Source organism: Lichtheimia ornata, assembly GCF_029851405.1.
Source record: "Lichtheimia ornata isolate CBS 291.66 chromosome Unknown scaffold00019, whole genome shotgun sequence".
Taxonomy (NCBI): Eukaryota; Fungi; Mucoromycota; class Mucoromycetes; order Mucorales; family Lichtheimiaceae; genus Lichtheimia; species Lichtheimia ornata.
The window spans coordinates 61,401-74,820 of record NW_026695339.1 but is presented as its reverse complement, the minus strand read 5'-3'; the positions used below and the strand labels follow the sequence as shown (position 1 = coordinate 74,820).

At 43.5% G+C, this 13,420-nt stretch overlaps 5 protein-coding genes across 5 annotated transcripts; 2 read left to right on the top strand and 3 right to left on the bottom strand.

The window, feature by feature from the left end:
• Positions 1-268: 268 nt before the first annotated feature.
• O0I10_004933 (uncharacterized protein) lies at positions 269-1,926 on the bottom strand (the record flags this gene model as incomplete). The annotated part of the gene is made up of 8 exons (XM_058484982.1): positions 269-365; positions 424-521; positions 607-741; positions 825-902; positions 967-1,498; positions 1,570-1,664; positions 1,730-1,790; positions 1,889-1,926. 8 exons carry the CDS (start codon positions 1,924-1,926, stop codon positions 269-271), a joined length of 1,134 nt encoding a protein of 377 aa, XP_058344132.1.
• A 3,381-nt stretch (positions 1,927-5,307) lies between these two features.
• Positions 5,308-6,240, top strand: O0I10_004932 (uncharacterized protein; the record flags this gene model as incomplete). The annotated part of the gene is made up of 3 exons (XM_058484981.1): positions 5,308-5,492; positions 5,552-5,714; positions 5,788-6,240. 3 exons carry the CDS (start codon positions 5,308-5,310, stop codon positions 6,238-6,240), a joined length of 801 nt encoding a protein of 266 aa, XP_058344131.1.
• Positions 6,241-6,495: 255 nt separating this feature from the next.
• On the bottom strand, positions 6,496-8,701 carry O0I10_004931 (uncharacterized protein; the record flags this gene model as incomplete). The annotated part of the gene is made up of 9 exons (XM_058484980.1): positions 6,496-6,540; positions 6,603-6,803; positions 6,877-7,391; positions 7,469-7,684; positions 7,748-7,918; positions 7,994-8,138; positions 8,200-8,223; positions 8,288-8,406; positions 8,479-8,701. The coding sequence occupies 9 exons, from the start codon at positions 8,699-8,701 to the stop codon at positions 6,496-6,498; spliced, it is 1,659 nt and encodes a 552-aa protein (XP_058344130.1).
• A 1,295-nt stretch (positions 8,702-9,996) lies between these two features.
• On the top strand, positions 9,997-11,562 carry O0I10_004930 (uncharacterized protein; the record flags this gene model as incomplete). The annotated part of the gene is made up of 8 exons (XM_058484979.1): positions 9,997-10,048; positions 10,124-10,221; positions 10,287-10,390; positions 10,461-10,519; positions 10,618-10,694; positions 10,769-10,867; positions 11,019-11,399; positions 11,467-11,562. 8 exons carry the CDS (start codon positions 9,997-9,999, stop codon positions 11,560-11,562), a joined length of 966 nt encoding a protein of 321 aa, XP_058344129.1.
• A 273-nt stretch (positions 11,563-11,835) lies between these two features.
• On the bottom strand, positions 11,836-12,819 carry O0I10_004929 (uncharacterized protein; the record flags this gene model as incomplete). The annotated part of the gene is made up of 5 exons (XM_058484978.1): positions 11,836-12,013; positions 12,068-12,147; positions 12,207-12,281; positions 12,348-12,564; positions 12,620-12,819. 5 exons carry the CDS (start codon positions 12,817-12,819, stop codon positions 11,836-11,838), a joined length of 750 nt encoding a protein of 249 aa, XP_058344128.1.
• Positions 12,820-13,420: the final 601 nt, after the last annotated feature.

Sequence of the window (13,420 nt, the reverse complement as noted above, 5' to 3'; positions counted from 1 at the left end):
CATCATCTAATAATCGCCTTTTACGGCCTACACAATAAACTTTTTTTGTTGTCATTGTTCTCTCCAAAGGTACAAGAAGAAAGGAGAGGGGGGAAAAAGAGGGGAGAAGTAACAATATGATACAGGAAAAGAGGGGGAATTCAAAAAAAAGAGAAAGATTATACAACGTTGAAGATGAATTCAACGCAAGACGGGTAAATTAAGGTGGATTGGAAGGTGAGGGAGGATACAATGTGAGGAGGGCGTGTATGTGCGTATAGGTTCTTGATTATTGTGCGGCAGTGGCCTTGGCATTCTTTTCAATGGCTTCCTTTTCAGCCTCGATAGCTGCTTTGGCGCCCTTTCTACGTTGTCGTTCTTCAAAGCTAATCATCAAAGTGTCAGCCATGGATCATGCTACAATCAACCATCCTGTACACTTACACAAAGCGGTTCTCAATGATACGATCAATGATGCCCTGAGTCGTAAGGGTCGAGTTGGGGTTTTCAATTTCAACATAGATGCCACGTTGCTTGGGAAGCTGTAAATGTAACAAGATGTATAAGCCCACCTTCTTTCCCGAAGATTCTCAACCTCCTCGCGTAAATTTCTTTGTGTTGCCATACCTCATAAGCGTCCGATCCATCCAAATCAGGTTCCGTAGCTGTGTTGCCGTGAGCTACGACATGCACCTTGTACTCCTTGTTGAGCACGTCCTCGGTCACACTGTAAGGAGCACCAATAATAACTTCGTCGACATACTGTAACACATCACCGACATCAGTATACAAGATTATACCTCTTGCTCCATATACCTCCTCCCCCATCTCAGATCCATTATTACCTTGCAAGCAAGCACACTAAGAGCACGTTCGTGAAGGTTCATCAAAGGATGGTTGGCACCCTTGATAGCATTGACAGTCTACGTCGTGCATTATCCATTGTATTAGTTGGCTTTCCATGACCTCATCCATACACAATCTTACCTGATCATCGTGTACACCCACAACCAAAAAGTCACCCAAAGCTTTGGCACGCTTTAAGAATTCGATATGACCAACATGGAAGAGATCAAATGCACCATCGACATAGACGACCTTATCATTCTCAGCAGGCTCACGACCTTCAGAGAATTGGACAATGCGCTTGGAAGTAGGCAAAAAGTGCGAGACGGTAGTGCGACGAGTACCACGACTAAAGGAACCCAAATCTTCCGAGTTGAAGCTTGAAAGCGATGATGCACCAGCTGACATGCGACGCTTGTGATGATCACGAGTCATCAGCAACATACGGCCCACCAATTCCGTGGTTGATACACCTTGGGTACGCTTGCATTCACGATAAAGACCAGCATCCTTGACAGCTTGATAGCAATCGGTACCATCAGCCATCGTAGTGATATCGTCACCATGGACACAAAAGTCAATGTTGTGCTTGCGGAGAACGTCGACGGTGGTAAAATAAGGTGCATCAGGCACGACTTCATCGACCCACTTGCAAGCTGCTACGGCAGCATAGCTGTAAAAAGAGAAAAACATGCATGTAAGATACACGCACACTCTATCCATCCATGCAATAGGACCACTTACCGTTCTTCTTCACGCATCACAGTAGGGCCTTTGTTCTTGGTAATCTCGGCATCAGAATGAACACCAACAACAAGATAATCACCCATAGCCTTGGCCTTTTTATCAAACACACCATGTCAATACAAACATGCTATACGAGGTTGGCTTGGTAAAAACATACCTGACGGAGAGCGTTGGCATGGCCATAGTGCATCATGTCAAAGCAGCCATCGACCCAGATTCTGTAAAAGAGCAAGAAGGTTATCTAAAAGTTCAGGAACATGACGCCCCATGCCACGCTGTGTGTACCTCTTCGCCCATTTGCAATAAAGCAACCTACCTGACAGGCTTACGAGATTCAGTTTGATGAGTGTTCATTGCGTGTATACAACAGAGTTAAAGCAAGAGAAAGAAACTCGAAAGCAGAATAGACGTGTAACCTTATAAAGCTTAGATCTTCACATGATAAGCAGCTTTGGCCCCAAACCTGGCATTTGGGGTAGCGGGCATTAATCGGGTATTGTGCTGCTGTGCTGTGTTCCTGGCGCGGTAAGAGCACCCTTCTTGTTCATTGTACCGCGCACATCCAAATGCATGATCTTTTAAATAAACAATCGTATGATCCATCATTAAGCGATACATCCACACACACAAATGTCATGTATAAATTATTTTATATAACACGATCTCCATGAGATGGACCTTAACTTGCTGATGAGATGGTGGTGTTCCCTTGTTCCTTTTCTCTCCCCGACAAGGCACAGGGTGTCACGCACAGTCGGCTGATGAGCCATTCCGAGAAAACGGTACCTTGATCAACTTTGTACTATTCTCATGCGGGGAATCAATGTTCTTTTCTTACAAAGACATGCATGCTGAGATCCTATCCTACGCATTGATCTTGATGACAAAGCTGAGATGTAAATCCTACACACCATGCATTTATTGACAAGGGATCATGTGTATACCAAAATCGGCTCTGATAAACCTAGCCTGAGATGATAGCAACAACATCGTGGTTGTTCATTTTAGCTTTACTATCTAATCCATATCCTTTATTTCAACCCTCGTTTCATTCTAAGGATAATCAACTAGTAGCAAATTGTGTATACATATCGATGGCGAATATTGTGCTGATAATGCCATACTGGTCTTGCTATGTATATGGATTCTTGGTATATAGTCATGACAAACAAAGCTAACATGCTTGTTGTATTGTTATCTGTATCAAGCTGAAGACCATTATTGAATAGGTCTTCTGTAATCTCCTCGTGTCAAGCTTTGATATCTTCTCTTTTTGTTTTCTTGATCAGTTTCTTTTTGGTTCTTGATGGGTCAAGCTGTCGAGAGCACCTCACGTCGAGTTTGAGGTCTTCTTTTTTGTGCCTTCTTGGTCAACTTTGTTTTTGGCAGTGTCCACATCCACCCCGACGTGGCCTCCAATAACCATTGTAAGGACACCGCTATATCATCGCCATGCGGGTTGTTGTACATATGGCCCAAATCCAACTTTTTAGGTGCATCTAGTGAGGTAGCTACGTCAAAAGGGACATGGTATCTATATGAATACATGTTTCATTAAGCGAAGTGGTCATTGTGTACCTCATAAAGAAGCCAAGTATCTCAACAATGACAACCATGACAACGAAAGTAGGATAACAATGAAAGACTAACGACCATTACAAATACGTATGAGTACATGGATCGTACACAAAGAGGACTATCCAACATGGCACGTACCAAGGGCTTTTGAAGTTGTCAGCGATCAAAGGTGATATGATGGGAAGAAAGAGATGTATGGGAGAAAAGGGATGGTCGACAACATTCATCTTGTTTATATCGGCACGGTGGGCGTGGGTATTCCTGTTACCACAAAGAGTGATGAGCTGATAGATTGATGGGAGAGCTTTGGTGTGGTTGATTGTGCATGCATAAATCAGACAAGGTCATCAAACAATGTTGGTATCACTCAATTACTTGCTGTGCTCAAGTTCCACAAAATAAGACGTGGTTCGAGGATGGCTGTGTACATAAGCGTTCGTTTCAAAAGAAAAGTCGTTAGCATTTTCAAAGTCAATAAGCATAGCACACGAGCTTGAATGTTCCCAGAAATCACAGCTCCAACATGGGGATTACATGATATAGCAGCTTTTCCCATTATAATGCGCCTCCATCAATGTATTATACATAACCAACGTACAAAACACAAAGACCAATTGGGAGTATTCGGGGATGAGGAAACTATAACGAGGTAAACGAGGATGTAGGGTACTGATGTAGAGAAGGGGGAGGTGCTTCGTTGTATGTGTTGCCTGATCTTTTTTTGATAGTCGCCAAGGTAACATGGATCTTGATAGCCACATTGCTGCTTCACGAAGCTGCTATGAATAAAAAAATTAGAGCTTTGACAAAGAAGAAAAAGGCCACTTACTCAGCATGTATGAAGGAACCTTGTACGTATAAAAGTCTCAGGATCGAGTTGATCAGTGAAAGAAAGATTGCGAAAGGTAGTGTCCCATTACGTGCACATGTAGTCATAGCAATTATTCTTGAGGATTCAAATTGACGGGTCAACAACAAACGGCGTTGAGAGATTTCACGTGAACGATGATGATAATGCTTCTGAAGATGATGTTGATCTTGATGACAAGGTCGAGCACGAAGATCGAGTATGTAGGCGATGAATGGATTCTATCAATGACATGATGTTAGCAGGGGCATTTCAATTGATACTCTTACACGTTCTCACCAGAACGAGGGAATACTCATTGGCGTTTGGCATGAGTGCTCCAATCGTGATGCCTGCAGTCAAGAGCTTGTGTCCAATACAATAGCGTTTGTTTGCATCAGTCTTTATGGTCCAATGTTGCAATTGGAATCGGGATCGCCACCTTGACCGGCCAAGTGAAAAAAGAAATTGCAAGGAAGCGGCTGAGAAAAGGAAGCGGCTGCATTAAAGTGCCAGTGATTTGGCAGGCGCCATTTGAACTGACTACAGCCATCCATTGCCACACGCAGGCACGCTTCCCTTTTGACCATGATACCCCCTTAGTTGCCACGCAACGTTGCTTTATCCTTTTAAATACCTCTCATAAAAGATCATGTGCTATTAAAGTTGCAAAGGAGAAACATGTGCACGAAGCCCGTTCAAATACGAAAATCACGTTTTTAAGGGCATTCCATGAATAGACGATCGAAAATTTTTTACATCATCATGATTGTATGATGGTTCTCTATCATTTGAAGTATCATCCATCCACAAAGCGATGAATCTTCAAGTGTTATAGGAAAAAGGTATAATCATTATCCTTTTCAAAGGTTTTTAAGTGCATTCCCACCATAGAAGACCGTGCTTTTTTGATAGCATCATGATCGTATGCCGGTGCTCTATCATTTGAGGTACTGTAAGTCCAAAAAGGAATGAATCTTCCAATGTTATGGGCAAAAGGGTATGACCATGTCCTATGTTCGTAGATGAAAATCGGGTTTTAAGGGGTTTTAGCTGTATTCCATCAATTGAAGACCGGGTTTTTTTGTCGCCATATTAATTGTATGGTGGTTTCCTATTACTTGAGATAGTATTTTTGCAAAAAGTAATAAACTTCCAAAGTTATGGCAAAAAAGTGTTTTGTGTCCCATTGACGTTGGGGGGTGACACGTTGGGGGGTCAAAGTCCGTGTCCTGTGTTACGTACAGTGATGCTGTCAAGTTTAATTGCACTCTTTCCCCGTTTCCAGGCAACCACTGCTCTTTTCCAACATGTCACCTTTTCTCATTACCGTTGGCAATATCTCCATTGATTCCGGCAATCTTTACGCGTTCTTCCTCTCGCTCCTCCTTGGTAACGCCCCTTTGAACAACAACAACGATTTGTGGGGTATGGCCCATTACTGTAATCATCTCTTTGCGCAAGCTGGCGCCTCCACTGAAGTTGTTATCCTCTCGTAAGTATTTCTCATTCGAGCTATTGACGCCTTCAATGACTGATAGCCTATTATTATAGGATGATTTATGCCCAACGCCTTGTTGCTGCTGTTGGTGCTGCTCGCCTTACCGAGCTTGTCTGTAACATTGGGTACGGTGGAGACTGCTTGCTGATCACGGTTGCCACTCGTTTGGCCTGCAAATGGCACGATGACGATCACATGTGGTGGAGACTAGTTGAGGTATGTATATGGTTTTCTTTTACTGTAAATTGATAAATCTAACACTTTTGCTTATTGTCTTGCTCATTTTTAGTGGGGACCGGTGTCTGGCATTCCGCTTCGAGCAATTGACGAATTTGAGTGGATTGCCGCTGAGGCAATGAACTTCCAGTTCTTTGTCTCGGAAAGCGAGTACAATGCGTTTGCCTCTGGTTTGGCCTCTTTGTTTGCTGCTCCTCTTCCTCCTCTCACACCTCGACCCATGTCTGGTCCTTCCTCTTCTTCCTCACTTTCGCCCTTGTCACCACCACTCGTCCCCATTAAAACCGAACCTGGCGTAACGCCATTGGCCGCTGTCAAGCTCGAGCCACCATCACCTCCCACTTTCCTCCCTGCTATCAAGGTTGAGGAATTGGATGACGAGCACGCTTTGCTTGCTGCGATGCTTGTCCGGGGCGAGGACAACTTGCGTGCAGTAAGCATGCCTGAGGTCCCCGAACCCACCACCACCACCAACATCAACAGCTCATTGCGGTTTTCCGTATGATGCTCTCCACTCTTTAACTCTTGTACATATATCCACCTTCCCTTTCCCCCTCCCCTTATATAGTTTGTAGATAGCTCCATAAATACAATTTGCTTTTTCTTTCATTCATAATCGCGTCATGTCCAAGCTGTTTGTGATTTAAAGTATCATGGTATCCATGGCAACAAATCCCATGCACTCCCATCCTATAAAATGCTCCATGGATCGTCTTGTGAACACACTTTTATAATGTCAATTAATTGGTATATTCATTGTTCAATGAAAAAGCGATTGAATGTCTTCTAAGGATTTCCCTTTGGTCTATAAAAGCGAAAAGATCAATACCTTGAATAAAACATGAGCCTATGAATTAGATCCCTTACCTCTGGTACCATGCGTACAACGAGAACCCAAAATGCAAACGAGATGACTGCGTATAACCAAAACGTGACAGCAGTGGATAAGGCATCGGCTAGCGACAAAAAGGTTGTGGCAATGATCAAGTTGCAGGTCCAATTGACTGCAGTAGCTAGGCCATTTGCTTTTCCTCGGACTTGCATGCTGAACAATTCGCTTTGGATAAGCTAACAAGAAAAGACAGCATGATTCATTAGATGCTGTTGGTAATCCATTTGTTGTTGCATGGTGACCTCTTACCCATGGAGCATATCCAAGACCAAGAGCATAGCTTGCTACGTAGACAAAGAGCGACACCAATAGACTCGCTGATATAACTGGTCCATGGAATTCAGGTGGACATCCCGTTGGACTCTGATACAAATCTTGCTCGTGACCTTCAACAACACTGCATGTATCTCCCATAGTAAGCCATCCACAACGTTCATCCAGCACACATCGTGCACAATTGGAACCATAAAAGTCGCATGTATCTTGCTTGGGCACCAACCCTTGAAGAGAAGCAAACGATGATCCCAAAGCGAGCAACCCCAGGATCATCACAAACATGGTGGAAACCAGTAAACGTCGACGTCCAACTCGATCAATGGTCTTGATGGCTATAGCAGTAAAGATCATGTTGGTGGAAGCCACAATGAGAGCAACTGTGGTGGAGTCGCCGTGGTCACGGAAACCAGCCATTTGCATAATTGTTGCTGCATAGTACATTGCCGTATTGAACCCCGAGAGTTGCTGAGCTGCTTGTAAAATACATGCTACGTACACGACAAAGCAAGAAAAAAGATACAATGAGTGAACCAAAAAGATTGGCTATGCATGAGAGGATCCTTACCGATAAATAAAGGTCGTCGATTCACCTGATTGAAAAGCTCACTGAATGATACGCCTTCACTTTCTTGCTTGATACTTTCTTGTATACTGGACACTTCTTGATCGATGAATCCCTCCGATACTGCTTCCCCATATACTTTGCGTAAAATGGCTTGTGCTCGTAACGTTTCCCCATTGGCAATCAAATAACGTGGTGACTCGGGTACGAATGCAAGAGCTACATGCATGAACTTAGTATGACTTTTCCTCATCCATCCCAGCTGTAGTCGTATGAACATACCAAAGCATTGAAAGATAGCAGGCAATGCAGCCAGTCCAAACATGTACCGCCATCCACCATCCACTTTTGCAAAGGCGATATTGATGAGATAGGCAACCACTTGACCAAACGTGACCATGAGTGTATTGATTGTGGATAATTGACCTCGAAGCGTCCTGGGTGCAACTTCACCTATCATTCCATGGTGCGTTGTTGTTTTTGTTGTTTAGTAATGTGACCTTGCCTAGGGAATATGTGGGTACTTACTTATATACATTGGGACGATCATGGACGCTATTCCCACACCAAACCCGACAACGAGACGCCCTATCAGCAAAGTTGAATAGCCAGTGGCAAGACCCAGTATGACGGCACCCACAATGAACACCACGGATGCAAATAGAACAAGTGCCTATATATGACAACATAAAAACATGTCCCCTTTATTGATCCCCATCATAGTTCTTCCTTACCTTTCGTCCTATGCGATCAACCCCCTTGCAAATAGCTTCGATTGTCAGTAGCCGCAGCGGAGGAGATCATCATTGACAACAATCTTACCATGCCAGCACCAAGGCCACCAAAGATAGCTGCAAATGTAGTGCCTCCAACAATAAATTCCTTTTGCATGGTGACGAGTCCATACTCTTCTTGAAGTGGTTGTAAAGCACCTGATATGACTATAGCCATACGTTCAATTCAGCCCCATGCCAATGTTCACGTTGAATGAAGAAGGGAAGACATTTGCTTACTGCCAGTATCATAACCAAAGAGAAAGCCTCCTATACAAGTGCTGAACACAAGGATATAGACAAACTTTGTCGTTGCAATGTCGTTCAACTGCAGCTGATCCTCTGGGACAATTAGATTGCTGGTCTCGTCGTTCAATGCGTCTTCATGGGTGGTGTCATTGGTATCGCGTGCAGCAACGGGGGTATAAGAAGAAGGCTGTGAGAAGAGAGAGGAAAATGGCATGAAATAAAGAGAAAGAAGGAAGCGGAGGGGAGAGATTCATTTACGTTCCCTCCCCCCCCCCCCCACACACACACATACAGCAAGATGTGTGCCACATGGCTGACATCTTCTTGTTGGGTCTCATGTGATACAATCATATCATTATACCAGCGCTTGCTACTACAGTCTATGCCAATTGACCATATCCAATGACATTATTAAAAATGTGATTGTATCGTTTAAATGAATGGAATGAGCTCATAGCACACTCGTGTTGTGTTATAACAATACATACTACTACATCGACAGGAGGATCTTCATAACCCCATCTTACTATATTAACAACCTGTACAAGCATCGTGTTGTTGAGCACCATCTTGCTTTTGGATGTGGGTTGGGCGGCGAAACATCCTCGTACCTGATTAGCTGAACGAATGATCGGCAGGGCATATGAATAATGTGGAGAAAGGCTCCTATGGTGCCACAGGTGCCGCAAGGACTCAGATGATGATCATGCAGCATGGACATGAAGAATCAACACAACAACGCGTTTCACATTTTCGACCATCGTCTTTATGACTTGAATGCCGTACTTAGTTAACTCAACCATGGGTTTAATGAAATGGATAAGGTGGATCGGGGCCTTTCCCAGTAGTCGGATCAACGCGTCGTCGGCACATGGGTCGGACTCTCTTATTTGAGATTAGCATATCGCTAATGCATTGGCGCGCTCTCGAAGCCCGTGAGAATGTGTTGTTGCTGCTTCCCTATTGTGACATTATACAACATGTCAAGGTTTCTTCATGCGTGTTGATATCAACTATCGTTCTAGGATGAAAAAACAAAAGGGGCTGTTGATGTTATTGGTAGCTACCATCACCACTAACGATGAGCGTTGTCTTTTATTCTATTGTACTTGTGGAACAGCTGCACCATAAGAAGGATATTCGATTACCTTCTTGGAAATTGTGCGCAAGAAGAACAACAACAAGGGAGGGTAATAGGCAAGTGTGGGACAAAAAATGAATAGTTTGATAGGTGTTTAGCCTATGATGTAATCGAGGCTGAGCTGACAGTACATAAAAAGTGTAGGAGAGCTAAATCATGCTGCACACACATGCATCAGCAACAGCACACGGGACCATTGAAAGAGAAGCCCCGTTGATCTGCCGTGATGCTGATGATGATGATGATGGCATATGCGTGTGTGTGTGTGTAGGTCCAGAATCTCCGCATTTGCCCTTTCTTTTTCTCTCTCTCTCTTTTTCCTTCTTATATTCTCAAGGTACTTTTGGCAAGAACATACTTCTTCCATAATGGGTCAAGCTAAAAGCAAAGAGAACCGAGTCTTATCACGTAAAACGCATTGTAAGCAACCGTCCTTTCTTCACACCCCACCTCCTTCAATACGCTGACGCTTTATTCTCAACCCCACCAACAAAGTCTCCCCGAAAGAGATTCGGCATCTCCGGCATAATTTGGAAACCTCGACATCACGACGATCGGACCACAGCAGCATTACTGAAGATGTCTTTCGAGAGGTGAGCTATTCTATTCGAGTCGACGCAACAGCGGTTCTAAATGCATCCTTGGGACAATGAAATAGACTGTCAGAAAATGCGTCCCATCCGTATCACCCAATGATGACATGTTTTTGAATCGTCTCTATGCTGCCTTTGATAAAGATAACGACAAAATGATTGATTTCCGGTAAGGAAGGGGAGGAGGATGGTGGTGCTTTATAGGAACGCATGGGCTAATGAAGATGATGATCATTTAGTGAATTTGTCAATGGGCTTAGCGTATTCATGAAAGGGACACCAGATGAAAAGCTTGTATGTGAGTATAAACTTTTTATGCATAGATAAAGATATGAGGGAGAGAGAGAGGGAGAGAGAGAGCCATGATTGTAAAAAGGACTGACATCCTGTGCATAGTATCGTTCAAGTTGTACGATGTGGATCATGATGGCTATCTTACTAAACCGGAGCTGGAGCGAGTGATGCTGCAATTGGTAAACACGTCTGTAGTAGGTCATATTATCAATTGCCTAATTCTGCTATATGCTTTTTTCATTCATTCATCTAGTCACGCACATTCTCTGATGATGAAGATCAAACAAGTGAGATTAAGGATATGATTGCACGGATGTTTGATGACCTGGATGTGGACAATGATGGCAAATTGGTAAGAAGAATCATGCAAAAGGAAGGATGTTGTGAGTGAGAGAGAGGGTTTGTTTGTGTATATGAGTAAACGTGATGTATATGTAAGAGATGGGTGGCTCAAATGCTGTGTATATGTGTCACGTTGCCATGTATACTTACTTTGGATATAGTCATTTGAGGAGTACAAGCTGTCGGCTATGAAAGAACCCTTAATTGTCGACTTTTTGGAACAATTCTTGGCAGAACATCACCTTTCAACTTATCCACGTATTCCTTCTTCGCGCTCTGGTTCAATACGCTCATTCAGATCAAGTCGTTCCAATACGCCTAAACCACCAGGTTCGCCATCTTCATTGACTGCTGCTGCTGCTGTAGCTGGAAGCCGCAGGTTATCGATACGACTGTCACAAGCCGAGCTTCTTGATTACAGCAATTATCATCATCAGCATCGTTTTAGTAGCGTACCTACAACACCAACATCTTCAAGTCATAGTATCAAATCACAAGCGATGGGATTGCCACCTAGCCCTGTTCGCAGTACAAGCCCTGTGGTATGTAAAAGAGAGATGTGGATCATTCTAGATGAAAAATAGATGACGCTAAGAGCTGTATGATTAGGACAATCATGATGATTTTGACAAGTCCCGACGTTACCAACCCGTTTCACCTGTCAGCATTGCAGCTGCAACGACCCCATCCAACCCGCAATCTTGAATTTACCCTCCCGATCACCCATACCATCACCACTACCACCAGCCCGCCACATCCATTCTGATAATCCAATCGATCCATACCTATCATCCTTATCTATATCGTTTTAATCACTATTATTATTATTGCCAACAATGCCGCTTTATCTTGGAACCCAATATCCAATCGAGAGAGACAATGACAACATGTACATGCACATGAAGTTGGTAAAGGATCATTATATATTTACACAATAAAGGTACAAAAGAAATCCAACATCGCTAGTATGTAGTCATCTTAACGACGATCATCGTATTCCTCGTCAAAGCCTTCATCATCCTCGTATAAGCTGTCATAGATGGCTTGGTCTATAGAATCTTCATCCTCGCTATCCGACTCGTATTCGTCACGATCATCATCCGGTGGTCGATGAGACCCTGTTTCAGGATTCAATTTCATGCGCTCCATCGAAAGACTAATATAGAGATGAGTGAGTATACACAATGCCAGGTGACAGAAATCTACTTGCCTCAAGTCATCTGCCAATGATTCTGTAAACTTGGGTTGTGGAGGTCGTAAGGAAGCCATTTGTCGTCTTAGTTTTTCATCCTACATAAACAAGGGAATCATGAATATCGAGTGCTCATGCTCTTTCCTATCTACCTTACCTTGATAGCTTGTAGTTGCTCATTTTGTAATTGCATTGATTCATCCATGGGCATCATACGTGTTTTGGAATGCGCCTACCATATCAAGTCCGGTTATGCGATACGCTCTTATCAGCATGAAATCCCATCTTCATTACTTACCATCCCATCTGCATCCTTTTCAGCCAACAACGATCGACTGTTGGATCCATTCTCTTCTAATGACATTTGACGTATATTGGGTTGAGTCGTATTGGATGCTGAAGAAGCTGCTGCTGCTGCTGCTGTATTGTTCTCTTGTTGCTGTAATAATGCATCAATTTGTGCAATGCTGTTCTTTAGTTTGGCACCCTTATCCGGTAATGTGTTGACAATGCTCCTACAATAACGCATAAGTCTAATGCAGTAATAGTAGCCATATCATACACACGTACGTATTCTGCAACATTCTCTCGTTGCGTTCACGCTGTTCCAGCAATTCTGATCGAGACATGGCGGCGAGTTTACGTGCTGGAGAAGAAAGCATGCCATCGAGTAGCCGGTCATTCCTCCTCTGGGGTTGTCGACTCGCACTGCTGGATCGTTGTGCTCGCTGCAATTCTGAAACAATGGCTTTGGTATCGGTGTCGTCCATACTCTGTGGCTGTTGTCTTGACGAGTTAAAGAAAGGGGTTTGGCTCTTTCCACCAGGCTTCGTGCACCATGTTTTGTTCCAAACTCAGCTCACGCATGCACATAAAGCCCTCGGCAGCTTCCGGATATACTCATGTCACCTACCTTTCAGGTGGCAGGTGGATTTATCACCTCGTCTCAGTACTCCAAGATGCTTGACCACTTTATCAGATCAATCAATCATGACAACAATTTCCACGCCCATCCACATATAAACAAGGCTGTTGTCACCAAAACCATCATACGCCCTTTCTTTCTACTTGTATTCATATCATCATCAATGGCCTTGGGTGGCATTTTTGGTAAGTCTTTATGTGATTCCCAAATGACAGTACTCATGTGTCCACCTATGCAGCTCACATTATTGCTTTACCACGCTTGATGTGCTCATTGCTGCATTATGACATTTGCCTCTGTTCCTTGTTGTTCATGGATCTTTTTGCGGTAGGTATAACTATCATTTATGTATTTCTCTTCGCTTATACATTGACTAGCCATGTAGCATCAAAATTTATCACAAGTATCTTTTGCGCAACAAGCATTAGCGTGCTAGCCATGTGGCG